Below are 13,965 nucleotides of genomic sequence, written 5' to 3'. Positions count from 1 at the left end.
AACAAACAAATAGACTAGGGAAGACTTGTAAGTTGTGGTGAAGGATGAATTGTATGATATGTGAGTTATAGGCCAAGAAAGCTATAAAGCTATTACAAAACTTAGAGCCTACAGAGTGACTGTGTGCTTATCAAAGGTTGCAGCATAGTGACAGCTCCTGGCTATAGGTACTTTTACTGGGCACCAAAAAAAAAAAAAAAAGAAAGAAAAAATATCAGGTGATGATATTTTGCGTGCTATCAGGTGATAATAAATGCATGGCTATTTCCAGACCTTTGGATCTGAGTGAAGAAGAGGGGTGCAAAGTGAGAAGTGAAGGGAGAGAAGAAAAGAAAAATGTTAGCCAGAAAACCTGGTGGTGAATCACAGTGGGAGTTCAGGGTGATGTGAGGAGAATGGGACCCTCAGGCACTTGTGGTATTCAAAGGCATGAAGAATGTATGTAGAAAAGGGGATTTCAGAATGGTTCTCTGTGACTCTACAGCAAGGAAACCAGCATAAAAACAGATCTAAGAAAAAGGAACACGCTACATGCTACAATACGGAAGGACTCTGTCAAAACACTAAGTGAAAGAAAGCAGTCACAAAGCATCATTTATTGTATGATTCTATTTATAGAAATCAGCAGAATAGGGAAATACAGAGACAGAACTCTGACCAGTGCATGCCTAGATCTATTGGAGTGGGGCGTGGGTGGGTGTACGGGGTGGTGGAAGGTGGCTAAAGGTAATGGAGTTTCATTTTGGGGGGCAATGTAAATTTCTGAAACAGATTATAGTGATGACTATACAACGATGTGAATAAAGTGAAAACAACATCAAATCACTTGAAGTACTCTTTCAGTGAGGGTATTGTATGGTATATGAATTATATGGTAATAGAACTATTATGCAAGGGAAAGAGAAGAACTGAGAAGGAGGGTTATAACTCCTCCTCGAAAATGTATACAATTGTTTTAATTCACATTTCTTTGTGTGTTTTTCTGCAGAAAAAAACCAGAGCTTGTTTCTCTTTCTCAGAGGTAGTCTGTGATTGAATAAAGGTTAAAAAGCTCTTATCTGGTGGGCCCAACAAACATAATGCAGAACACGCTGAATCAACCCAAGCTAGAACTGCCTGAGCTTCCTGAGATGGTGAGCCCCCTGACACTGGAGGAATCCAAGCAGAGGCTGCTCACTGGGCCCTCACAGGGAATGCAGTGGGGTGGGGGGTCTGGCCTTTCCCTCCGTCCTGAGAATGGGAGCTCACTTCCTTGCTGCCCCTCTCCCACCTCTTTACCTGAAGCCAGTCTTCTTGAACTGCTGCACATAGTATTGGATCTCCTCCTCGGTGATCATCGAACTGAGGCTGGGCTCATCGGGGAACCTTACCAGAAGTCCTCCTGCAAAAAATCATTTGTTTCCTTCCTCACGCTCAGGGCTGAGTTCTAACAATGGTGTCCTTAGCTGGGCTCAGGTTTCTAACTGCTTTGGTATGTCTGAAATGACAACATAGGGCCTGAAGAGTATCCCACTGTTTGTTTTCTTTAACTTTTCAAAAACAAATCATCTCCTCTCACTGTCTATCCTACAGCCTCACTGTCATTCTAGAACCCAGGGGTTTCTCCACTGGACACATTGTACATGTGGGCTGTTGTCACAGCTCCAGGACAAACCACATCTACCTCCTAAATCCACGTGCAGGACTCAGAAGGAAGGAGCTGTGCTTGAAGGACTGTGGCGTTTCAAGTCAGATGAGCTTAATCCAGCTGGACAAGTTACCTAACCTTTCTGGATCTAGGTGCTCTGAGAAAATTTCTTTTTACACAATAGCTGACTCCTCACTCATATTGAATGTGAGGGAGATCAAGGGTGGTTATCTATGTGAGGGAACTATAAATGACCAGAATATAAACCAAGGTGGCAAAAGATCAGAGAAGTATGGCTGCAGACGGCTGGCTTGGGGTCTGGCCCTGCTTTTGTCTGTCCTGCACCAGGTGATCCTGTACAAGTCAGCTCCTGGTCCAGCCTCTTATCAGTGGAGGGTGGGGCTGCCCTGAGCAATCTCTAAGATTGGAAATCTCTAAGATTCCTCTGATGGCTGAAGAGCTTGAATCTAAAGCTCTCTGTGAGCTAACTGTGGTCCGTATTTTGCTTCTAGTTTGATGTGGGGTGGGAGCTTCAGAGAAGAATAACAAGTATGCTTTTAGTAGGTAATTATGCTATAGAACTTCAATACTGACTAGCTCTGCTTATCTAAGAACAGACACATGAATTAAGTAGTAAAAAATACTCAAAGAGTGACTGAACTTAAGTCAAGACTCAAAACGCATTTGAGGGTCACACTGTGGACCCCAGCCTTCCAGAAACTAAGTGCTTTCAAACTGAAACTAAACAATATTGAAGTTTACAAAGAGAAATCTAGGCTGAGTGATCACTGAGTGTGTTATATTTATATTTTTGTTTTCTTGTCCATAAAATAAATGTTGATGTCTAACTCAGATATAAGGAAATGACTTATGATATTTGATGCCATTAAAAAGTATTTTATTAAAGCTTGTTATATATGTTTTTTTAAAAAGCTAGCTATCTCAAGAAGTGTAAAATTGTATGCAGATGGATGAAAATGAAGCACAGATGGTGTACCTAGCTGTCCAAGGTATTTTCTATAGTAGACTTAGCAAGACCATAGTGCATGGGTACAAGACTGAAATATGGGAGCTGGCAGCCTCCAAAATACTTTGGGAGCACATGGAAAATGCTCCCCAGCACTGGCCCTATTCCATAAGGATGAGTGGGCTTGATGGTGGGGAGGCTGCTGAGGGTGAAGCAACTTTTGGCTGAACTACTTTTCTATTCTTGAGGGCAATCAGTCCCTGTCCCCAAGATTCCTCCAACCTATGTTTAAGGTCTTGAGTGCAGAGCACCTTAGAAGAAAAGAATTGGAGTGGGCAAGTCAGCGCACAGATCTGGCAAGTGCTGTTTTACCAACAGTATTCAGGGGAGAAAAACTCAGGAGTGGCATCCACTTCCTGAATAACATGTCTCTGGAAACCCTACGAACTTTGATAAATGTTGATAGTAGTAGAGGGGCTTCAAGCCTTTTGTTCATAGGGTTGCTGAGTCATGCTCAACTTGAAGGGAATCAACAACTCAGGGAGAAAAACTCATTTTTTGTTTAGTTAGTTCCCATTATACCGACCTCCTTACCATGCCTCCCTTCTCCTCCAAAAATGTCTCTTACCCATTTTGGAGACTTGGCTGAGGCTTGTCAAAGACTGCGGGAAGAAAAGTTAGAGATAATGTCATTGGTGAGTGAAAGAAATGGGCTGAAACAGGTAATGTGACAACTCTCCACCAAGGAAAACTGGACAAGTGCTAGACAGACTATATGACTAGGCTAAGCTCCCAAGAGCAGAGTTAGGGAAATCTTTAAGGTCAAAGTCAAGGGGAGGTGACAAGTAGAGCTCTCAGTGAGAGCTCAGGTGAAGCCCATTTGACATCTATGGCTGCCAATCAATTCCTACTCATATAAAGACCCTAGAGGAAGGGCAGAGTAGAACAGCACCACAGAATTTCCAAGGATGTAATCTCGGACCCAGAAACATCGAAGCAGCATCCCTAGTGGTGTATGGGCTATCCCTTCTGGTGTGATTTCCATCCTGTTGAAAAATTGGATGGTGGGCCATCTACGAATCAGTTCCTACTCAACAACAAGGAAGCTAAGACGGACTGAATATGTCTGGATTGTGATGACTTCAGGCCTAAATGAAATGCTCCATTTTTTGAAGTAAACGAAGACCTTCTTCAGCTTTTCTGTCAAAAGATTCATGTTTAGAAAATCAAGACAGCAAAGGTCAGAATTTGTAATCTGCATAAAGGATTACTTAGTGTCTAGTAAACATGATTGTGCAGCCAATCTCAGGGAAATTCCTGTAGTCAGCAGAAGTACAATAGAACTGATAATGTTAGATGAAATTTGAGCCTGTAGATAAATTTGTAGCTGAGATAATTATCTAGTAAATCTTAGTTCACATCTGATTCTCAAATGACAATCGCTAGGAATTTTCATTGTTGTTGTTAGGTGCCATCAAGTCAAATACAACTCACAGCAACCTTTATGAACAGCCAACCTGAAAATTGGCCTGTCCTGTGCCATCCTCATCATCTCTGAGACTGAAGTCATAGTGTCAATCCATCAAGCTGGGGGGGCCTTCCTCTCCTTCACTGACCTTCCATCTTTCCAAGCATGATATTCTCTCCAAGGAATAGCCTCACCTAGCTACATGTCCAAAGTATAAAAGACAAATCTCTGCCATCCTTGCCTTCAAGGAGCACTCTGGCTGCACACTTTCCAGGACCTATCTGCTTGTTGCAGTCCATGGATTATTCAGTACTCTTCTCCAGTACCATAGCTCAAAGGCTTCAATTCTTCTTCTGCCATCCTCATTCACTGTCTAGCTCTCTGATGCGTAGCAGGTGATCAAGAAAATTATGGCCTGAATCAGGCATATCTTAGTCTTCAAACTGACATGACCGCTCTTCAGTATTTTGGACAAGTCCCAGATGGCAGACTTGCTCAATGCAATACATCTCCTGATTTCCTGACTGCTGGTACCAACGGTGTTGATCGTTGATCCAAGCAAGATGGCATAATTAACAGCTTCAATCTTTTCTCCATCTATCATAATGTTGATTTTTTAGACCTGTAGTGAGGATCTTTGTCTTCCTGATGTTGAGATGCAATTCATACTGAAGACTGTAGTCCTTGATCTTCTGTAGCAAGTGTTTCAACTCCTCCTCACTTAGAGCAAGCAAAGATGTGTCATCAGCATAACTCAGGTTGTTGATAATGAGTCTTCCTTTAATCCTGATGCCACACTCCTCTTCATAGCATCCTGCTTCGTGAATTATTTGCTCAGCATGCAGACTGAACAGGTATGAAGAAAGAATACAGTCCTAATACACGTCCTTCCTGATCTTAAACCATGCAGTGTTCCCTTGCTCTGTTCCCAAAACAGCGTCTTCGTTTAGGTATAGATTCCATATGAGCACAATTAAGTGTTCTAGGATCCCCATTCATATCAATGTGAGCCATAATATGTTATGATCCACCCAGTCAAACGTTCTCTGTAAATCTGTAACTGAGATAGAAATTGAGTTTTTTGGGCTAAGAAGACAAACTAAAAATGTAACAAAATTAGTTCTTGAAAGAATTCTTTGTTAAAATACTCTCAGGATATAACAATCTCAGAATATGACAAAGGTGCCTAATAATACTGTTTAAGCTTGAATTTACCCCTTTCCTCCATGTGTCTGTTGCTGTTATGTGCCAGCAAGTTGCTTGTGACTCATAGTGACCCTGTGTACAATAGTCCTAAAACCTGCTCTATTCTGTGTCGCCCTTATTGTCTCTGACATACCAAATAAAAACCTGCCTTAATTCTTAAAAAATGAGAACACTACTACATCTTGTATGGATATATGTCAATGTTCTCTATTTAAAAGTAATTGTATCCCTTCAAAAATTAATTTTAACAGAACATCGATATACTGCTCTTTATGAAAACAAATCTTTATAGAAGTTGGTTGTCACGTCTTGTTTCATGGAGCAGCAGGTGGGTTTGAACTGGCAACCTTTAGCAGTTAGCAGTTGAGTACCAGTACTCCTGACATGTAAAGATAGCTTTATTAACCAAAGGGGAATAAAAGATGAGACCTTAGGCCATGGTGGGTTGAAAATTAGAAATCAGATTCTCTTTGGCTCTCCACAGGAAATCTGGGACCATTGGAGGGTCAGGTCTCCAGTTACAGGGCAGGTGACATAAAATCCACCCCTGTCAACAGGGAGGAGAAAGGGGTCTGGATGGGAAGATAGGAAACTGTGGTGTATCTCAGCTTGAATCTAAGAGAAAAGAAAATAAAGTGCTTCTCTGGGGATTCATAGTCACAAGCCTGTCTTCACAAGCATTCAGGTTTGAATTTGGAATTTAAAACTATCTTTTTTCTTTTTTCCTTCCCCCAGTTGCGTACTGTTGAATCAGATCTGACTGGCACAGGAGGAGATTGCCCCTCCTTTTCCAGCGGAGCATCTGGTGGATTCAAAGCACACGCCTTTGGGATTGCAGTGCAGTTTATTGCCACTAGGCCACCAGAGCTCCCTTAAATCTATCCTTATATGTCGAGAGTACTTGTGTTCAGGCCTCACGGTAAGAAGCTGTGTTGCGATGCCAAAGACACATAGTTTGGACCCACCAGCAGCTCCACCCAGAGGGGAATGGGCTGTCTTCTCCTGTGTGATTTGCTGCCTCTGAAAACCCAGTGGAGTGTCAGCTTGGGTTTGTTTCTGACTCTGGCACACAACAACAACAACAAGGCGAAAAGAAGGGCTGCTCTGGTGGCCTGGCGGCAAGGAGCTGTGCTGCCAAACTGAAGGAATGCAGTTTGAATCCACCTGTGGCTGAAAGTTTAGTAGACTCCTCCCCCTCAATTTACTGCCTCTGAAAACCTGGGGGAGGGTCAGTGACAGGATGTTATGTAAAGATGGTACATAGCAACAACAACAATAACAACAACTGTGGCCTAGAATAAGGAGCTATATTGCCAGTCCATAGGCACTTGGTTTGAATACACCAGCAGCTTCACAGGAGAAACATGGGCAATCTCCCCCTGGTGTGATTTACTGTCTCTGAAACCACCGGAGGGTCAGCTATGGGTCAGTTTCAACTCTGCAGGTCACAACAACAGTCTGATTAGAAAGTCTTAATGGCCTTGTCCTTAGGGAGCTGTGCTCTAACCCAATGACCAAACTTCTCTGGCAGTTTGAATCTACCAGTGGAGAAACACAGGCACTCTCCTCCCACACAACTAATAGTCTCAGAAATCCAATGGAGGGTCAGCTATGAGTTGGTTGCGAATTGACAACAATGTGTTTTTTTAAGTTGGTGGTTTTTTTGGGTTGTATTTTTTTTTTTCCTTTTTAGTAAGGTGAGGAATAAGGAGCTCCAGTGGCACAATGGCAAAAGTGTTGTGATGCTAACCAGAGGTCAGAGGTTCAAACCACCATCCACTCTGTGGAAGAAAAATGAGGCAGTCAGCTCCCATAAAGATTTATAGCCTCAGAAACTCTTTAGGATACTGCTGTTCAGCCCCATTGAGTTGGCAGGACTCCGAACCTATTCCACGGCAGTGGATGGGTGTCTGTAAGTGTGCTACAAAGCAGCAGCCCCACAGAGTAAGTCTGGATGGGTAATGCCACCTGCATGTGGAGCAAAAGCAAATGCTGCATCTCTTTTAAGGTCATTTTCTCAACTCAAATTCAAAGGGCACTTTTTTTTAGGTTGTTGTTATGTGCCATCTGAGTCAGATCCAGCTCATAGCTGGCCCGTCAGAGAGTTTTCAGAGGCCATAACTTGCATGAGAGGAGATCACCCATCTTCCCTGCAGAGCAGCTGGTGCATTTGAACCACATGCTTTCGGGTTAGCAGCTTAACTTGTTACAATCACTAAGCCACCAGAGGAGGTTTGAAGCTGCTGAAAGATGAGCTCCCAATCCACATGTGTAATACTAGCCCTCTTCCTCCAAAGCCCCACGGAGCCACAGCAAGAGACAACAAACACAGCCAACAGGAAAAGAAGATTCCAAGAGCACCAAACTAAGATGTGCAGGGAGAGGTGCAGAGTGAAAAATAAGTATTTTTAAAGTTAGTAAAGTTAGTAAAGACATAAAAGTAGAAATGGAAAAGAACAGAATAAGATGCTGAATAGTAACAGGAAACTGCTATTGTTGTTAGGTGTCATTAAGTTGAGTACAACTCATAGTGACCCTATTAACAACAGAACTGAACCCTATCCTGTGCCTCCTCATCATCTCTGACACACTCAAACCCATCACTCCAGTCACTGTGTCAAGCTGTCTCCCTTTTGCTAACTCTCCACCTTTCCAAGCATAATATCCCTTTCCAAGGAATGGACTCTTCTAAGCAACATACCCAAAGTATGAGAGATGAAGCTTTACCATCTTTGACTTGAAGGAGCACACTGGCTGCACCTGGTTGTTCTTTTGGCAGTCCATGGATATTCAGTACTCTTCTCCAGCACCACACAACTCAAAGGCATCAATTCTTCTTCTGTCATCCTTTTTCATTATCTAGCTCTCAGATGCAGAGCAAGTGATTGGAAAAAACCATGGCCTGAATCAGGCATGTCTAGGTCTTCAAACAGACTTCATTGCGTTCCATTATTTTATAGAGGTCCCTGACAGTGGACTTGCCCAGTGCAATATATCTTTTGATCTCCTGACTGCTAATACCAAGGATGTTGATTGTGGATTCAACTAAGATGAAATTATTGACAATTTCAATCCTTTCTCCATCTATTATGATGTTGTCTATTGGCCCAGTAGTAAGAATCTTTGTTTTCTTGATGTTGAGATGAAATTCATATTGAAGACTACAGTCTTTGATCTTCAGCAGCAAGTGTTTCAAGTCCTCTTCACCTTCAGCAAGCAAAGTTGTATCGTCTGCATAACAAAGGTTGTGTTGAGTCTATCTCTGATCCTGATGCTGCATTCCTCTTCATAGAGTCCAGCTTGATTTGTGAATGATTTGCTCAGCATACAGAATGAATAGGTATGGAGAAAGGAATACAATCTTGATGCACACCCTTCCTGACTTTAAACATGTAGTGTTCTCTTGTTCCATTCAGAAAACAGTTTATTGGTCTAGGTATAGACTTTGCATTAGCATAGTAAAGTGTTCTGTGATTTCCATTCTTCTCAATGTTAGCTATAGTTTGTTATGATCATAGTCAAATGCCTTTGCATAGTTCATAAAACACAGACATTCATTCATCTGGTGTTCTCTGTTTTCAGCCAGGCCACATGGCCTCTTCTAAACTCAGCTTGAACCTCTGGCAGTTCCCTGTCTATATACTTTTCTAGCCATTTTTGGATGATCTTCAGGAATGTTTTGTTTGCATGTGATATTAATGCTATTGCTTGATAATTTTCACATTGTATTGGCCTAGTGGTAAGGAGTACTGCTACCAACTGAAGGCATGTGGTTTAAATAGATCAGCTGCTTCACAGGAGAAAGATGGGCAATCTCCTCCTATGCAATTTACTACCTCTGAAACCTGCTGGGGTGGTCAGCAAAGGGTGGTTACAGCTTGAAGGTATATAACAACAACAGGGAACTAGAATAATTTAAAAAACAACCTTTAAGTTATTTTTAAAAGTTACTTTCAAAGCATTCATTGAAACGAAAAAAGGAGACATCAAAGATGGGTTACACTGCAGACTGACCTGTTGGTCTCAAGCTGATTCAACTCCAGAGAACCTATAGGACAGAATAGAACTGCCCTAGGATTCAAAGCTTTAATCTTTATGGAAGCAGATTGTCACAGTTTTCTCTCATGAGTTGCTGGTAGTTCAAACAGCCAACCTTTTGGTTAGCAGCCAAGCGTTTAACTACAGTGCTACTGTTGATATGTACTGTCGAGTCGGAAGCAACCCATCGCTGACCCTCAGGCAGGTTTTCAGAGGCAGTCAACTGCATAGGAGGAGACTGCACATCCTTCTCCTGCAAAGCAGCAGGTGGATTCAAATTGCTTGCCTTTGGGATTGCAGTGCAGCTTCTTACCACTAGGCTACCAGAGCTCTCTACTGTGTTACTGTTGTTGTTGTTATGTACTTTGGAGTTGGAACTGACCCTTAGCTTGTCCTCCAGCGGGTTTTCAGAAGCAGTTAATCGCACGGGAGGAGATTGCCCATCCTTCTCCTGAGGAGAAGCTGGTGGCCTCGAATCCCGTGCCCTCGGAATTGCAGCGGAGCTTCTTGCCACTAGGGACTCCTAAAATTGCAGAGAAGACTAAACTCAAAGAGCGGTACACAAGACGATTGCTGAGCCGGAGTATTCATAAGCAAGCACAAAACTTCTAAAAAGAAACAACTGTCAGCTGAGAAGTCTAGATTCAGCTAATCTAGACTTTAAGGTTGTAAAAGCGTTTATCTAAAAAAAGATCTTTTCAGAGCAAAAACTGATAAACTGACCACTAACTGAGAGAATGACTATTGAATGTAGTTTAGGAGGAAAGACATTGATCCCAACACGGAATGAAATGCAAGTGAGCATCAAAGAAATAGGAAACCGCGGTGTATGTTAAGCAGGTGTTGAATGTGCTTTCTGACTACTCGCATTTAGACAGGAGGGTGGGGATTATTGGACTGAAAGCATTTGAAGCTTTGCTGGCAGATGAAGAAAATGTCTGGCTTGTTGTCAGGGGCTGATGAGCTGGTTCTGGCTCATGGTGACCCCACGTGTGCGAAGCAGAACTGCTCCCCAGGGTTTACCAGTGTGATCTTTTGCAGTCAAATGCTCTACCACTGAGCTACGCCTCCTTTTGGAAGCTGATGACCAGGCTTGTCTCTGGGTGGGTTCAAACTGCCCACCTTTTTGTCTGGCAGTGGAGCACTTAGTCATTTGTACCACCCAGGGATTCTTTAATAACAGGATTGGACCCATTGATTTTGGACTTTGATAAGTAAATGATGCATATTAAAATACGGGTGGTAATAATGGTGTAATTTCCAAACCATCACTACTCATTTTTTTATCTTAACTTTATAGCCTTATTCATATGTAACAGTGGCGATATTAACTTTTTTTTCATTAAAGAGGAGAGACCACTTGAATCCAGATCCTAATCGAGACTAAAAGTCAAAGAAAAAAAAACGCAAGCTGCTCTTTCAAAGGCTCTATGAGGACCCAAACCCAGATCGTAGCCCTTCAGAACTTCACGCCCGTGGCCTTTGATTGAAGCATCCACAGCCTAGTCCGCCCTCCCTCACCCTCACCCTCACTCTCACCTCATCACCTCTTCTGAAAAAGCATTTGAAAGTTCTAGTCATATTCTTTTCCAGTTCAGCCTCGGCCACTCCCTGAAACAAGAAAGCAAAATGAAAACCTCCTCAGAGATCTTAGAAACCACATCCCTTCCCCATCTGACTGTACAAACCTCTCTTTCATCCAGTGTCATTAGAAGGTCATTCATGGCATTTTTATACTGAAGCATGTATAACCAAAAAAAAAAAAAGCTAAAATATGATAGAAAACAAGATGTAGTACATACAGACGATGGAATATTACTCAGTTATAAAGAGAAATGAATCCTGGTCCATACTACAACAGGAAAAGATCTCAAAAACATTATCTTAAATGAATTAAGTTGAACATGAACAAATATTGTATGATATCACTCACATAAACTATCTAGAGCAGGCAAGCAAATGAGATCAAAGTTTACTAGTGGTTTTCAGGAGTGGGAAGGAGGGAGGAGGAGGAGAGACAGCACTTAGGGGATACTGAACTTTTTTTATGAGGGACGCAAAAATATGGAGTAGTGGTGGCAGAACAACATGATGAATATATTTAATCATTGAGCTATGTCTGTCAAGATTATTAGCATGGGAAATATTTTATTATACATTTATAACTTGGCCAACTGACTGGAAGAGATCTGTATTTGTTCCCATTCCAAAGGTGACCCAACTGAGTGTGGAAACTACAGAACAGTGTCATTGATTTCACATGCAAGCAAGATTCTACTGAAGATTATCCAAAAACGATTAGAACAGTACATCAGCAGAGAATTGCCGGAAGTCCAGGCTGGGTTTAGAAGGGGTCGTGGTACTAGGGATATTGTTGCTGATGTTAGATGGATCTTGGCTGAAAGCAGAGAATACCAGAAGAATGTCTATCTGTGTTTCATTGATTATTCAAAGGCATTTGACTGCGTGGATCATAACAAACTGTGGCTGACTCTGAGAAGAATGGGAATCCCAGAACATTTAATTGTACTAATGTGAAACCTATACTTGGACCAAGAGGCAGTAGTCAGGACAGAGCAGGGTAACACTGCATGGTTCAAAATTGGAAAGGGTGTACGCCAGGGATGCATCCTGTCTCCATACCTTTTTAACATGTATGCAGAGCAGATTATCCGAGAGGCTGGGCTCTATGAGGAGAATTGTGGCATCAGGATTGGTGGAAGATCTATTAACAATCTCCGTTATGCAGATGACACAACCCTGCTTGCTGAAACTGAGGAGGACCTCATGCACTTGCTGCGAAGGATCAAGGACTGCAGCCTTCAGTATGGACTGAGGCTCAATGTCAAGAAGACAAAGATTCTCACCACTGGACCAATTGGCAGCATCAGGATGGATGGCGAAGAGATTGAGATTATTCACAGTTTCAGTTTGCTCGGCTCCACAGTCAACACTCTTGGCAGCAGCAGTCAGGAAATCAAAAAGCGTATCGCGATGGGAAATTCTGCTGTTAGGGACCTCTCTAAAGTACTCAGGAGCAACGCTGTCTCTCTGGAGACTAAGGTGTGCCTGATACAGGCCATGGTATTTGCAATCGCTTGTTTTACATCAGAGAGTTAGACAATGACTAGGGAGGACAGAAGGAGAGTTGATACCTTTGAGCTGTGGTGCTGGAGAAGAGTACTGAATGTACCATGGACTGCCAGGAAAACAAACAGGTTCATCTTGGAGAGGATTAAACCAAGCTACTCCTTGGAGGCAAGGATTCTGGGGCTTCGTCTGACATACTTTGGACATGTTGCCAGGAGGGACGGGTCCTTGGAGAGGGACATCATGCTTGGGAGGGTGGAGGGACAGTGCAGGAGGGGAAGACCCTCTATGAGATGGATTGATTCGGTGACTGGGGTAATCGGGATGGGTGTGTCAGAGGCAGTGCGGTTGGCGCGCAGGATAGAGCAGGGTTTAGGGCTGTTGTGCATAGGGTCGCTATGAGTCGCAAACGACTCGACGGCACATAACAACAACAACAAAGGGAGCTCTAGTGGCTTGGTGGTAACGGATTGCGCTGCCAATGCACAGGTACATGGTCCTAATCCACCACTAGCTGCTCCACGAGAGAAAGAAGGACTACCGCCAGCTGAGTGGCAGGGCAAGCCCCCCCATCAATACTAAGACGAAAAAGAAGAGTCACTCAGTTGTATTTTGACTGAATTATTGATCCACAAAGTGGTAAGATAAAATAAGATTATTTTAAGGTAAATATATATCTAACAACAACCCCAAATCTGCTGCTGCTGATTAGGTTCCAACTCATACTGAATCTCCATCAGGTTTCTGAAGCTATAAATGTTTGTAGGAGGAAACTGCTCATCTATCTCCCATGGAGTGACTGGTGGATTTGAACTGCTGACCTTTAAGTTAGCAGCTGAACATGAAATACATGATGTCATAAACACACACACACACACACACACACACACACACACACACAGAGCTAACACAGGGAAGTAGGATTTTGTATGCTGTTTGTGCTGCTCTATTTTCTTTTCTGTTTTTTCAAGATCTTTACAGTAAGATCATATTACTTATAATGAGGTAAGAAATGAGGTAAGGTTGGTGCAGGCATAGCTTGGGTTTTGAAGAGTGATATAAAAAAAGAGGGGAAAAAGAAATTCATTTCAAAGATTCTAAGAATCTAAGGGGGGGAAAGTGAAAGGCAGTTCTATTCACTCACCTAAGTTTAGGGCATTTAATAAATTTTGGGTGTTATGGTTGAGAATATACAAAGAATATATGCCCACTCAACAACCTCTCCATGTGCAATTCAGTGACCCTGATCACATTCTTCAAGGTGTGTAACCATTCTTACCCTCTTTTTCTGAGTTATTCCTCCTTAGTTAACACAAACTTGCTGTCTCCTAAATGTCCTAACTAATTTTGCTACGGGACCTTCAAAATCAACTCCTTTGATTTGAGTCAAATTATTACAGCTCTGGGGGCACAATGCTTGAAGGTTCAGCTGCTAACTTAAAGGTCAGTGGTTCCAGGACATTTTCTTCCCAAAGCCAGGAAAAGACAGCACCAAAATAGAAAACTATAGGCCAATATCTCTCATGAATATTGATGCAAAAATCCTAAATAAAATACTGGCAAATAGAA

At 42.4% G+C, this 13,965-nt stretch overlaps 1 protein-coding gene across 1 annotated transcript in view; it reads right to left on the bottom strand.

Moving 5' to 3' along the window:
• The window catches only part of EPHX2 (epoxide hydrolase 2, cytoplasmic), a 111,247-nt gene that overhangs the window by 16,050 nt on the left and 81,232 nt on the right, over positions 1-13,965 (bottom strand). Inside the window, exons 13-14 of the mRNA XM_006884923.1 lie at positions 10,854-10,917; positions 1,279-1,381 (exon numbers count right to left, since the gene is read on the bottom strand). Coding sequence (XP_006884985.1) covers positions 1,279-1,381; positions 10,854-10,917 — 167 coding nt within the window. The remainder of the gene's footprint in view (positions 1-1,278; positions 1,382-10,853; positions 10,918-13,965) is intronic.

Source organism: Elephantulus edwardii, unplaced genomic scaffold (genome assembly GCF_000299155.1).
Source record: "Elephantulus edwardii isolate Elephantulus edwardi_28Jun2011 unplaced genomic scaffold, EleEdw1.0 scaffold00038, whole genome shotgun sequence".
Taxonomy (NCBI): domain Eukaryota; kingdom Metazoa; phylum Chordata; class Mammalia; order Macroscelidea; family Macroscelididae; genus Elephantulus; species Elephantulus edwardii.
The sequence above is the reverse complement of the archived record's forward strand: the minus strand, read 5'-3'. Positions and strand labels throughout refer to the sequence as shown.